At 43.0% G+C, this 14278-nt stretch overlaps 1 protein-coding gene across 5 annotated transcripts in view; it reads left to right on the top strand.

The window, feature by feature from the left end:
- Nucleotides 1-201: 201 nt before the first annotated feature.
- The window catches only part of CDC14A (cell division cycle 14A), a 176352-nt gene continuing 162275 nt past the window's right edge, over nt 202-14278 (top strand). For 2 of the 5 annotated variants that reach the window (XM_054474813.2, XM_054474798.1), the window contains exons 1-2: nt 7479-8121; nt 8894-8984. In XM_054474813.2, the coding sequence (XP_054330788.1) occupies nt 8073-8121; nt 8894-8984 (140 nt within the window). In that variant the 5' untranslated portion in view covers nt 7479-8072. Of the gene's footprint in view, nt 225-6713; nt 6941-7478; nt 8122-8893; nt 8985-14278 lie in introns of those variants that run through there. The other 3 variants (XM_054474824.2, XM_054474795.1, XM_054474809.2) reach the window with 3 other exon arrangements.

The following is a 14278-nucleotide window of genomic DNA, read 5'->3' as shown; positions in this document are numbered from 1 at the left end:
CCACAGGGCACAACACTTGTGTCCTAGGCTTCTGGAACACTAAGGACCGAAAGAATGTGAGTGAGAGCAGGGGAATTTAGGAATCCGTTGAGGATGCCTGAATGGGGTTGTTGGCCCTGATCACACTCTAGAGACAGGCATATCGTCACAGGCAATCAGAAATGAAAAAGGACCTTAACTTGTACCCTGTAGAATTGTCTTCAGTTGATAAAAAGGACTTCTCTGTGAGTGTATATTTTAATTATGCTGTTAGCTAGGAGTCAATTAAATTACAATACCTAGATCCAAATAGTTGTATTCATTTGAGACTTGTGAAAATTAGATTTTGGAAACAAGTTAGTATTTCTTAATCTATGCTTAATATTAATAAATATTTGTATTTATTATTATTATAATAAATACAAATATTTGTATTTATTAATATTTATATTTATTAATATAAATGCTAGGCTGTATTTGTACAGCATCACATTTGTACACAGTGTCTAGCATCACGGCATGACACTCTCATTTAATTTTACTGTTATTCTTGTGAGTTAGAAATCATTATAATTTCTATTTACTATCAGAGGAAACTGAGTCCAAAATAATGCATACAGTTGGTGGGAGAGAGATGCCTGAAAACCATGCTTCTGATTACAAATCCAGCATTTTTTCCACTACTCCAGGCTACAAAGTAACTGATTTATGAATCCAGATGATTCACATGAGTTCATCTCCTCACATTTTAATTACTCATTTATTTATCCATTCTCCAAATACATACTGAGCATGTATTTTGTGTGTTTCCTCATTTATAAAATGGAAATAATAATATACCTACCTGATAGGCAACCAGTGTGAGAACTGACATATACACTGCTGTGCTTGGTTTTAAATGAAACCGAACTATTAACTACTATTATTTTCCTGCTAGAAATGTGTATAGTAGAAACATTATTAAATTTGCACATGGAAGTGAACATTCAAAACTTTAGATTACGGCTGGGCGTGGTGGCTCACGCCTGTAATCTCAGCACTTTGGGAGGCCGAGGCGGGCAGATCATGAGGTCAGGAGTTCGAGACCAGCCTGGCCAACATAGTGAAACCCTGTCTCTACTAAAAATACAAAAATTCACCAGGTGTGGGGGTGGGCACCTGTAATCCCAGCTACTCAGGAGGCTGAGGCAGGAGAATTGCTTGAGCCCAGGAGGCAGAGGTTGCAGTGAGCTGAGATTGTGCCATTGTACTCCAGCCTGGGTGACAGAGCAAGACTCCATCTCAAAAACAAAACAAAACAAAACAAAACAAAAAAAACCTTTAGATTACAATGTGTAGCTCACTAATATTTCTCAGCATGGCTATGGTGGTGATGGTTGGAGAAGAGTGGTGTGGGGAATATTATCTATTTTTGGAGTAAAAATGTTCACTTATTTTTTCTGTAAAAAGAGTATGAATGGTGTGGGTGCGGCGGCTCCCACCTGCAATCCCAGCACTTTGGGAGGTCGAGGCAGGAGAAACTGGCTCTAGCCCAGGACTTCAAGACCAGCCTGGGCATCATAGTGGGACCCTGTCTCTACAAAAAAATTAAACAATTAGCCAAGTGCAGTGGCTCATGTCTGTAGTCCCAGCTACTCTGGAGCCTGAGATGGGGGAATCACTCAAGCTTAGGAGGTTGAGGTTGCAGTGACCTGTGATAGTGTCACTGCACTCCAGCCTGGGTGACACAGCGAGACTCTGTCTCAAAAAAAAAAAAAAATTAGTAATGACAAATAAATATAGACGGATAAATTCTGTAAAATTTAAAAAATGTATTGAGTTGTTAACTTGTTTTTAAGTATAGCAAACTGGACAATAAATGGACTACTCTGAAGTATATTGACCTCATGGAACTTTCTTTTATCTTCTAAAACTGCACCATTCTTTATTGACTGCATTAGTCAAGAAGGAGATGAATATTGAATTGACTTGTTTTATTTAACGTTCACTATACCAGTATTTCTTAAACTGTATTTTGCAGAATGCTGGTATACCATTCCATTAATAAATCACAGGGTTGGAAACAATTCAAATTTTTATAGAAGCCACACAAGAACAATAGCAATGGCAGATAATGCAACATCTTATATTGTTTCATTCGGAGATTATTTCGAATATTTCCTCTAAATATCTTGAAGAAAATAGTTGTAGATATTATGCATACATTATTATTGACACTTTATGGCTAACGTGTAATAATCTATAAGTTAAACATTGTAATTTAAGCTCACTACGGAAAAATTAGGAAAAGGTTGTTGATATTACAGCAAATAATGAATACTGGTCTTACTTCCACCAGCTATGTGAGTTTGGGAAATCAGTTACCTGCTGTGGACCTCCTTCTCTTTTTTTCTCTTTTATTTTGCCATATAACCTTTTATAAAGGAACTATTGTGTAGAAGCCTTGAGTGCTCATCCACTGCCTTCCACTCCCACCCCCATATTGGGCCTGTGCTAAATCCCTTGAGTTTGATGGAGTCTGTTTGAAAACTGGAACTAGCTGATCTCCCAGGTCCCTTCTGGTTTTTACTTCTTTGATTCTGGTTTGGAATTCTTAAACAGGCATTAGTGATTTGTCAGATACAGAATGTGGCTGGGTTAGGCTAAGGTCTTATCATTTGTGGGCAGGCTTCTGGAACAGAACCGTTTATGAGTCACACTATCTATTTTTGGTATTCTGGTTCTACTGTAATAACTTTTTTATTACATGTATTTTACTAAAAGCTGTTTTAAATTATTTTTGGGATCAAAAATTGTCAAAATATTTATATGAATAAATAATTCAAATTACGTTGAATTACTCAGAGGCACAGGTTTTTACTACATGTTTCATACTTAATCTGAAAATTAATTTCCAGAAAAAATTCAAAGTATGTATTCTATATTTTCTTTACGTTCTTTGGTAGCTTTGTATCACTACTGAACAAACAACTAAAAGAGTATGTTCTCATGATACATTCTAATAAGAAATGATGATAATTTTAAAAGAATACAATATGTAAACCACACAGCTGTCAGGCCTTTGACAATCTTGAGCTCATTTTTCCTTGCCCTCTTCCAGCAAGAAAGAATATTTTCTGCCAGGTGCAGTGGCTCATGCCTGTAATCCCAGCACTTTGGGAGGGCGAGGTGGGCGGATCACGAGGTCAAGAGATCGAGACCATCCTGGCCAACATGGCAAAACCCCGTCTGTACTAAAAATACAAAAATTAGTTGGGCATGGTGGTGCACGCCTGTAGTCCCAGCTACTCGGGAGGCTGAGGCAGGCAAATCGCTTGAACCTGGGAGGCAGAGGTTGCAGTGAGCCGAGATTGTGCCACTGAACTCCAGCCTGGTCAACAGAGCAAGACTCTGTCTCAAAGAAAAAAAAAAAAAAAAAAAAAAAGAATATTTTCCTTTTCTTTTTCTTGAAGCTAAATGATAAAATTTAATTCTTTTGTTTTTCATTTCTTTTGCTCACATCTGAATCCTCCATCCATTCTTTTTTCTTTTTTTCAGAACTGGTTACACCAGTTTAAATGATAAAATTTAATTCTTTTATGTTTTTCATTTCTTTTGCTGTCATCTGAATCTTCCATCTATTCTTTTTTCTTTTTTTAGAACTGGCCACACCAGTTTATCACTAGTCTACATTCAGTTCTGGGACCCACTTGGTAAGCAACTGGACAAATGGGCAGAGACTGGACTGGAAAGTGAGGGGCTTGAAGCCATGTAATCTAAGACAATGTTGAAGAAAATGGAGATATTTATCTGGGGAAGACTAAGGAGAAAAGGAAGGTGTTCAAGGAAACTGCCTTTGCATTTTTGAAGAGCTGTCATGAATAAGGGTGATCATAGGTCCTGCAGCCTCCAGGAAGAATTAGAACTAGTGGCTTTTGACATAATTTAGAGCTGCCTCCAGCAGTGAGTTTTCTAGAACTGCAGGTGCACAAGCATGGGTTGCAGGGTAGTTGAAGCAGTTTTCAAGCAATGGTTGAGGAGTTAGATTTAAATTTTGTCATTTTCAGGGCGAGCGCAGCGGCACACATCTGTAATTCCAGCACTTTGGGATCCTGAGGCGGGCGGATTACTTGAGGTCAGCAGTTTGAGACCAGCCTGGCCAACATAGTGAAATCCTGTCTTTACCAAAAATATGAAAATTAGCTGGGTGTGGTGGCGCACGCGCCTGTAGTCCCAGCTACTCTGGAGGCTGTGGCAGTAGAATTGCTTGAACCTGGGAGGTGGAGGTTGCAATGAGCCCAGATGGTGCCACTGCATTCCAGCTTGGGCTACAGAGCAAGACTCCGTCTAGAGAAAAAAAAAAAGGTGTTGTTTTCAAACTCGACACTTTTTACACTTACCTGCTGAATTTCTGTGTGTAATATTACCTTCCTTTTGTGCAGTTGAGCGATATTTAAAATCTCTTAGTATTTCCTTTATATGTGAAATGCATTTATTGTTTCTTAAAAGTCCATTCTTTAAGTTTATATCAGGTTGGGTGGTTGGAAAATTTTCTTCCATTATCTTCCCTCGTAGACTGTAAAAGTATGCCTTTATTGTGAAACTACAACCAACAGGAACTTTGACCTCATGATAATTGAGAGAATAAAGTGTTTTATGATCTCATTAGAACCTTGTTATGTATTATACGTGTGCTGTGTGTGCATTATCTAGTTCATATTTTTCTTGTAGAATTTTCTATACCATTTAGAATGGCTTAGAGAGATTTGATTATACTGACACTTCCTTCCATGCAATTTTCTTGTTTGTTTGAGACAGGGTCTCACTCTGTCGCCCAGAGACACTGCGCTGCTGGAGTGCAGTGGCATAATCACGTAATCACAGCTCACTGAAACCTCTGCCTCCCGGTTCAAGCCATTCTCCTGCCTCAGCCTCATGAGTAGTAGCTGGGATTGCAGGTGCCCGCCACCACATCTGGCTAATTTTTTTTTGAGACGGAGTCTCTCTCTGTTGCCCAGGCTGGAGTGCAGTGGCGTGATCTCGGCTCACTGCAACCTCCCGAGTAGCTGGGATTACAGGTGCATGCCACCACACCCGGCTAAGTTTTGTATTTTTTTTTTGAAACAGAGTTTTGCTCTTGTCACCCAGGCTGTAGCACAATGACGCGATCTCGGCTCACTGCAACCTCCGCCTCCCAGGTTCAAGCCATTCTTCTGCCTCAGCCTCCCTAGTAGCTGGGATTACAGGTGTGTGCCACCACGCCTGGCTAATTTTTTTGTATTATTAGTAGAGTTGGGGTTTCACCATGTTGGCCAGGCTGGTCTTGAACTCCTGCCCTCAGGTGATCCACCTGCCTCGGCTTCCCAAAGTGCTGGGATTACAGGAATGAGCCACTGTGCCCAGACAAGTTTTGTATTTTTTTAAGTAGAGGCAAGGTTTTGCCATGTTGGCCAGGATGGTCTTGAACTCCTGACCTCAGGCGATCTGCAGGCCTTGGCCTCCCAAAGTGCTGTAATTATAGGTGTGAGCCACCATGCCCAGCCCCATGCAATATTTTAAAAAACATTAATTACTTACAGAGTTTTATTATCTTTGTAAAAATGCTAAGGAAAAATAAACATTTTCATTTGAATTTAAGGACTTGTATTTGTTAGGTCATAATTCATTCCTCATGATCAAAATTTTAAGCAGGACAGTTATATAAAAGATTTTTGTAAATTCATTTTGGAAAATAACAAGAGGGTGTTCAACTATATCTGGCTTCTCTGAAAGTGTAGATTGGAGATCTTTTCATTAGACTATTTACTTTGTGAAATTAAAAGTTTATGAATTGAATGAGAACTCTGACTTCTATTTCTAATGCACTTTTTCTAACACAAAACTCATGAAAAATTGTTAGGGAATTTGAATTTAGATTATGCAAGAACTTTAAATCAGCATCTTCGGAAATACAACAACATCTTTGGATTTATTTAGCCTTTTAAACAAAGTGGGCAAGTTTATTGAGAGATTCATATACTTTGTTTTTCCCTCTCTTTCATATAAGAAATACTAGATTTTTTTTTTTCAATAAAATAATTTGAGGCCTGGCGCGGTGGCTCAGCCTGTAATTCCAGCGCTGCGGAAGGCCAAGGCAGGGCGGATTGCTTGTGCTCAGGAGCTGGAGACCAGCCTGGCCAGCATGGCAAAACCCGGTCTGTACAAAAAATACAAAAATTAGCCGGGCGTAGTGGTGCACGCCTGTAGATCCAACTATTTGGGAGACTGAGGCACGAGAATCGCTTGAACCCGGGAGGCGGAGGTTGCAGTGAGCAGAGACTGAGCCACCGCATTCCAGCCTGGGTGACAGAGCGAGACCCTGTCTCAAACAAACAAAACACACATTAAAAAGAAAAAAACCCACAAACAAAACTGGAATTGGCCCTCGAAGGGCTCGTTCCCTCAGTTAGCTCTGCACAGGTGCGCCCCCTTTCTCCCTAGAGGTCAACAAGCGACTGCGAAGGAAAAGGCCGCCACAAGTTTCTTGCTGTTTCTGGAGAGACCTCTCAGAGCGCATGCTCTTCGGATAGTGGGTTGTAGCGCCATTTTCGTGTGGAAGGGACTGCACACTGATTAGGCACATCCTTGGGACGCCCAGCGTTCAAGTTGTTCAAACAGTACGTAGAGCCTCGCAGAGACAAGTCAAGGGCCTCTTTTAGCGGGACTTCTGCCTGGAGCGCTTCAGCAGAGACTATGTAAAGAAATTCCTTTGTGTTAACCTTCTCCTTGGACCAGTGGACTCTCCTCTCTCTCCTGTTCCCTCCGCCCCCGCCCAGGCTGGCTCAGCGGTCTCGCCCCGCCCCTCCGGGACGCGAGCACTGTAAAGATTAGGCATTTGTGATGCTTTTGCGCTCACAGTGGCGGCCCAGATGAGAGGGCGTGGAGAACCAGATGGGAAACTTTTTGTCCCGTGAGAACAAAGTACAAGTTATATCAGAGTCTGGTATGTGTAGAAGAAACCAATACAAGTACTGTGAGCTAGGAGCTGGTGCTTCTTTTTCAATTGTATTTTTTATAAAGATGCAGACCCCCTCAATGTTGGGCGCGGGGGGTGGTTGAAATGTTAGCTTGAGGCGAGGCAGGGCACGGAGATCTGAGGTTTTTACGAGTGTGTGTGTGTGTGTGTGTGCGCGCGCGCGCGCTGCAAGAGTTTAGAAGGGCATGGGTGAGTGGGCGAGAAAGAAAGAATGAGAGAGAGAGAGAAAAGAAACCTGGAGTGGGACAAGACTTAGAGAGTGCAGAAAAAAAAGGGGGCGCCGGCACATCCTAGCCTCCGAGGCCGCGACAGCGCCCTTGGCGATGTTCACTCCCAACCCCGCCGTTTCATTCATAAGTTTCTGGCCTAGAGGCCCCGCCCGCTCCCCTGGGCCGAGGGCTCCGTTTCCTGAACAGCAATTGGTGGACGGCAACAAAGCCTTAGCAACCGGCTCCTAGTGACCCGCGGGGCGCCTGGTAACTGGGGCTGCTGCGGAGAAAGGAGCGGGGCTGTCCCTTTAAGGGATGGCCGCGGAGTCGTGAAAGTGGAGGGGGCCGAGGGAGGGCGGGGAGGAAGGTCTGGGGGCGGACCCAGGGGGAGGAGGAGGAGGAAGAGTAACTGCTGAAAGGAGGTGGCGAAGGAGGATCCGGAGCAGCTGCTGCCAGCCCGCGGGCACTGAAGTCCTGCCGGCTGCCGCTCGAGTAGCCACGGGCGCGATCGGGACCAGACGTCTCCTACTCCATGATCACTTTGGAAGCCGGGGGAAGACTTTGCCCTGCCGTGAGAGGTGGTCTGCGTTTCCCAGGCGCGGCGGCGGCGGAGCAGCAGCTGCAGCAGCCGAGTCCAAATAGGAGCGGCCACAGCCAGGGGCGTGTGCGCCCCGCGCGGAGCGGGCTCGGGTTCCCCTCGGAATGTCCCCGGGGTGCCCGGCGCGCTGACTCCGAAGCCGCCTCCGCCGTCGGCGCCTGCTGCCTCCCTGGGCCAGGCTTGTTGTTCGGGACTGTGAGCTTCCTGGCTCCTGGGCAGTAGGGAAGCCCCCGGGGGCGAGTGACCTCAGCTGGCCACGACCCAGCCCTCCCCCGTGCGTATCTCGCTTAAGATGGCAGCGGAGTCAGGGGAACTAATCGGGGCTTGTGAGTTCATGAAAGGTGAGGAGCAGCCGCCCCGTATCTTCCAACGCTTTCTTGCCCCCAACTCTTCACTTCCCGCGCCACTGTCCCCACCTTCTCCTGAGGCTGCCAGTGTCCTGCAGCCGCTGCGCGCGCTCTCGTCCCCTCTCGGGACTCTCCTTTCTCCGAGGACCCCCTGCTTCCGGCTTCTCTTCCTTGTGTCCCTTGCTCTCTCTGCTGCTCCCTCTGCAGCTCCCTCGGATGGCCTCTCGGCCTCGTAATGGGACAGCACCGGCTTCTGCCCGGACTCTGGCACTCAGCAGCTCATGGAGAGCCTGCTCCGGATGCTCACCGGTCACCTTTACCTCCACCATCGCAGGCTTCGATTTTCGGGACACCCCCAACCACACCCCCCAAGTCTCTCTCCCTTCCTCTTTTTCAAATCTCCGAAGCTGCGTGGGGGAGGCTCACCTCTTTCTTCCCCTTCTCGCAGCTGCTGAGGTCTGGAGATTTGGGAACCAAACTTGCACCTCCAGTTCTGCGGGTACCCCCAGCTCCTGGCTACTCTGCTGGCCTGAAACAAGGGAAATGTGGGTGCTCTGCGCCCCGCTGAGTTCCTCGGTCTGGTCCTCCTCTTGCCTAACTGTTGTGCTCTTGAGTCTCTAGCTTTCTGGGAGAGATGAGGTTTCTGCAAGAATTCCACGTGTTAATGGGGTCTTTAAATTGTGATCCTTCGTATGTTATCACCCACCTTCACTTCCACTTCCCTACTTCTCATATATTTTTTCTGTCTTTTAAACTTGTCTTTCAGATCGGTTATATTTTGCTACTTTAAGGAATAGACCAAAAAGCACAGTAAATACCCACTATTTCTCCATCGATGAGGAGCTGGTCTATGAAAAGTAAGTTTCTGTTTTGTTTTTTTTCTCTTGGCTATTCAGCTTGTTCTTTGACGAGGAAACACTATGCACTTTTATGGCAGTTTTATTCATTTCCCCCCAGTGATACGAGTAACAGTATCAATTTTTTAAGGCTCAGGTGCCTGGGGAGAAGTTCAGGGAAAATTGACAGAATTTGAACCTTTCAACACTTCAGTTCTTTTAGACATCTATCTGTTTTAGTTCTTCCTACCACCACAACAAACAGCAACTGGAGATTCCTAACACTCCCCAGAGTAGGACCAGGGAGACACACTGTCATTGCCAGACTCTGTAATTGGCCTGTGAATCAGTCACTGAGTATTTATGGAGTGGCCATAGGGTACAGGGCAGTGCATGTATTACAGGTGCTTGAGCTTTATAGTTTACAAGACTTCTGTTCTATCTCAGGATGTTTTTGTTTGTGCAGCTCTTTTTCAGAAAGTGGGACACATTAACTGCAGGGAGCTGTATCAGAGTCACATTTATGACTAACATTTTATCTGACATATTATTGATTCTTTTATTTGGGTACCCCAAACTTTTTGATATTATTTTCTTTGCTTCTGAGGAAATGATATAGCAGTGCTGATTTATTTTCTTTGATTACTTTGCTTCTGTGGGATTAGGATTTGAGAGTGTAAAATAAAAGTAGGGAACTGTTTTCTGTGAAAGACCACTGACCTACAGGAAAAAGATATCTTAATACTTTAGGCATAGTAAAACATTAATTGAAGAGAGATAAATCTTTATTCAGTAAAAGTATCAGATAATAAGAAATAAGAAGGCTGAATTGACCTGGTTATGTACTTTTATGAAAAGAGCTGGTGTTTCAGAGGAGTCTAATATATTCTATTCTAAACGTTTAAATTTACTTGTTATCTTTACCAAATGTGCAGATAAATGAACATAGTTAAATGAATCATAATTAGCTTCCTTGGAGTTGTCTTGTTAGAAAGGTTATTGGCAGTTCTGCCTAAGGATTTGTGGGTACTACCAGGTCTTCGAAGAGTGAGCGTTCTGGACCTTCAAGAGCATATCTTTTATTTGGGGGAAAACAATCTTTGTCACTTCATCACAGAGGTTCTTGAAACTGAGGTCTGTGACATTTCTCTTAGTGGTGCTGGGAGGAGGATGCTTCTTGAATGGCAAAAGTAAGAGTGGGAATGAAAGAGCCCTTTGCTGCTGCTCATGAATGCCCAGAGTTGCTGAGGCAAAGAGGTCTGAGTCCCTGGTGTCAGATTACAGCTCTGCTTCTAGACAGAGTGGAGTTATGTGCGGCTGTGTACCTGGATGATGTCACTGCCAGCAGTGTTTATTGAGTGTTCACTCTGTTGTTGGGAATGTGCATTGTTGTGCCTCTGTTTTTGTGATTTTAGGTTTTGGGGGTCTCTCATGAGTCTGAGAGTGGGGATGGTGTATATGTCATTATGTTCAATTCTACAGTAACTTACATGCCAGTGGTTGTTAATATGTCATTGAATGAGCTTTAGCCATGGAGATCTGAGTCACTTCTCTTGGGATTGCTAGGTGATAGATCTAGCAGAAAATTAAGCCAACTAAACACTGTGCATGATAGCTTTTTGATTTTAATATTGATAGATGAGGAAAATTTTTAACGTGATTTTCATGTTGATATTTTGGGATAGGCCTACAAATCACATTCCTCTTATAGTCTACTGTTTTTCTGGTATCTTATAAGGAAAGACTTGCTGGAGAAACCATCCAATTTATATTGTGAGTTTGGATTGACATTTGAAATATGATGAGGACTTCAGCCTGGGCAGAGTGTGTACTTTTCTTAGTTTGAACTTACCCTACTGTGCCACAGTAATGGCTGTGGCTCTGACACCTCCAACTCCATCTTTTTTGTTACCCCAACATATTACATGGTGCTAGGTGATGCAGAGAATAAAAACAATGTTGAATGCATATGTTACCTTCAAAGAGCTCCAAGCCTGTAGGGAAAATAACAGGACTGCAGTTTGAGGTATAGGAAAGATACCTGCCCAAAGAGAAATACATCCTCTATGCCAGGAGAGGCATTCACAGGCAGGTAGGGGCACATCTGGTGGAAGCGTTCAGCAAAGGCTTCGTGGAAGAGTTAGGATTGGCTTGAAGGATGGACAAGGTCTTATCAGGTAGAGACATGAGAGGAGGGATCTTAGAAAACAGCAAGTGTGAGGAGGGGAGAGGCTTGGGATATGTGTTCAGGGAACAGTAAGTCCTCCAGTTTGCCTGGTGTGTATTCAGGGAACATGTAGGGGATGGAGAATGTGAAACTGAGAGGTTGGCTGGGGACAGAATGAATGCCAGGGTGAGAAACCTGCAGTTTCTTTGGTACACCATGGGACTCTTGAGGGATTTGGGGCAGCCATGGTATGACTTGATTTGTGCTAATTGCAAATAATGGGAAACATTTATTGAGCATTTAAATGTGTGCCAGATGCTGTTCTAGGTGCTCCATAACTATTAATTCATTTTGTTTTCACAACAATTCTGTGAGACAGGCACTATTATCCTTATTGTACAAAAAGGCATAGAGAAGCTGGGTCACTTGCCTAGGGTCACAGAAGTAAAAGTAGCAGAGCTGGAGTTTGAAACCAAGTCATCTAGTTGCACAGGACATATATCCTTCTCAAAAAATTCATACAGTAGCATCACTTAAGATGGGTTGTTAAGGAGATAAGAGGCTACTTAAAAAAATTCAGAGGGGACCGGGCATGGTGGCTCACGCCTGTAATCACAGCACTTTGGGAGGCCGAGGCAGGTGGATCACAAGGCCAGGAGTTCAAGACCGGCCTGGCCAACATGGTGAAACCCTGTCTCTGCTAAAAATACAAAACTTAGCTGGGCATGGTGGCGTGTTCCTATAATCCCAGCTACTTGGGAGGCTGAGGCAGGAGATTGCTTGAACCAGGACCTGGTAGGTGGAGGTTGCAGTGAGCTGAGATTGCGCCACTGCACTCTAGCCTGGGCTACAGAGCAAGACTCTGTCTAAAAAAAAAAAAAAAAAAAAAAAAAATTTCAGGGGAAAGAAACAAGTACCTGGCTTAGGATGGTGACAATGGTGATGGAAAGAAGGGATCTGAAGCCATGTGACCTGGCAAGACAGGAGGGTGGGGTGGAGGGGTGCTGAGGAAAAAGAGGGGTCAAAGAAGTCCTTAAGACAGCTTAGGTTGTGGTGAGCCTACTGGAGCTCTTAACTGAAATAAGGAAGGAGGGTGGAATAATTGGCTTTGGTGGGAAGATCAGGCATTCTATTTTGGCCAGATTGAATTTAAGAAATTTAAGGGATATTTACATCACTGTTAGATATCACATACATTTGAGGTTCTTAAATTTGGGAATTTTCCCAAAGAGACTAATAAAGCTGTGAGAATGATGCGATTTCTGGGAAGATAGAGAAGATCTCAAGGTCTGTATTTCACAAGTAGAGCCAGGATGAGAGGAGCAAGGGAAGGTGGAAGTACGCAACAAAGAGGTGGACAAACACTGAAGGGGAGAGGAGAAAGGGAGAAGGACTGACTCCATCTCGTCAGCTCCACTTTGGGGAAGTATAGAATGAGAGAGACTGCAAAGCCCCTAGAAGGATGTCTAGTAACCTGGGCTCTGTCTGGAGGATGTCCTATGGCGAGAAAGATTTTGACTATCACATCATAATGTGCATGTCTCTGAGGAGAGGAACATATTTATATTCATTATCACACAGGACTTTGTACTGTGTAATTATTTACTGAATGTTTAAATTAAATGCTGCTTTTCTAGCTGAGTGTGCTTGTAGTCCCAGCTACTCCTGAGGCTGAGGTGACAGGATTGCTTGAGGCCCGCAGTTGAACTGAAAAGCCAGCCTGCCAGCCTGAGCAACATAGTGAGACCCCATCTCTTAATAAAAAAAAAGGAAATGCTGCTTTTCTGGCTAAATTATCACCTTAGAAGCGATTGTTTTTGAATCAGGAAGTAGACTCTTTAAATATTAGGCTGTGGATATTCTGGACACAGCTGTGTTTTGCACAGATATTTCTTTAGTTATGAAAGGAGGACAGCATTCCATGATTGAAATGTCAACCTTCTGAGATGCTGGTGGAGAAAATTTAATGAGGTGGCCTCATGAGGTAAGGCTATTAAGAGTGAACGTTTGAATTATCTGTGTGATTTTTTAAAACAGAACTTATTACTATAAAGGCCTGGGCAGATTTAATAAAATGAGGATGATAAGAAATCATCCTTTGTCCTTGGGTTATGATTTCACAGGTCAGAGTTAAAATCAAAGTATAGGCTAACACACTAGTGTTACAAAAATAGCTCCACAAAAAGGGAGCCTTTCAAAGAAGATTTATCTGCATTTGATTAAGCTACAAATAACACACCACTCCCTGGAAAGGCTTGTTCTTTGGTATTGGAATTGGGCCCCGTAATCCAAACAGGCGCTTACTTTTAATAACTTGGCTCACTTTTGTGTGGCTAAAAAGTTAGTGAAATGAAATATATTAATTGTTATGACATCTGTGTGCCCCTTCTAGTGGTGGTCATGGGTGTAGGGTTGGATGTTCATGGCATAGAAAGCCAGTTTGCTGGGAAGGATAGTGTATAGGGTCTTCATTTTCAGCCTGTGCATTGTCACTTCTTCTCTTTTTGAGTTGTGAAGAAAGGTATTGAAAGTGCAGGAAAGAGCTCTTTAGGGAGAAACTCCAGGGACTGAATTTTAAGCAGTTTCTGAAGTGACTTGAAGAATTTCACCAAATGTTTTAGCATGTTAAGAATGTTCAGCCTCTAATGAGAACTAATTAGCTAAATGGAAGATTTAAATAATTTAAAACATTCAGTTTTTGTTTAAACTTAATCAAAGCAGCCTGATATTAATGCATCCAGGAAGTTTTGGATAAATAATTTATAGAAAAATGATTTCTTTTATCTTGTCTATAGTATAGTTTTGAGTCAAAATGTGAACATAGAACATTTATGAGAGAAGAATGGAAAAACTACTCTTGCCTAGAAATATTTGTGGGAATGCATATTTAGGTTAGAGGTAGGTCAGGAGAAACCCTTTTGGTTTTTAAATTTTTATTTCAAATTAAATGTGTAGCAAGTAGGATAATTTAATGGAAAGTTGAATGCCACTTAAGCATATACACACATACACATATATATGATCTTATAGAGCCTTACGGTCATCATTTAGAACCTCAATTCTCATTATAAATTGCTATGATATAGACAGAAGAGGAGATTTGGTTGAACCTTGAGACAAATTTCATTGTGGGAATAATAATAAAGCC

This window comes from Pongo pygmaeus, chromosome 1 (assembly GCF_028885625.2).
Source record: "Pongo pygmaeus isolate AG05252 chromosome 1, NHGRI_mPonPyg2-v2.0_pri, whole genome shotgun sequence".
In the NCBI taxonomy this organism is placed as follows: domain Eukaryota; kingdom Metazoa; phylum Chordata; class Mammalia; order Primates; family Hominidae; genus Pongo; species Pongo pygmaeus.
This window is presented reverse-complemented; position numbering and strand designations above follow the sequence as displayed.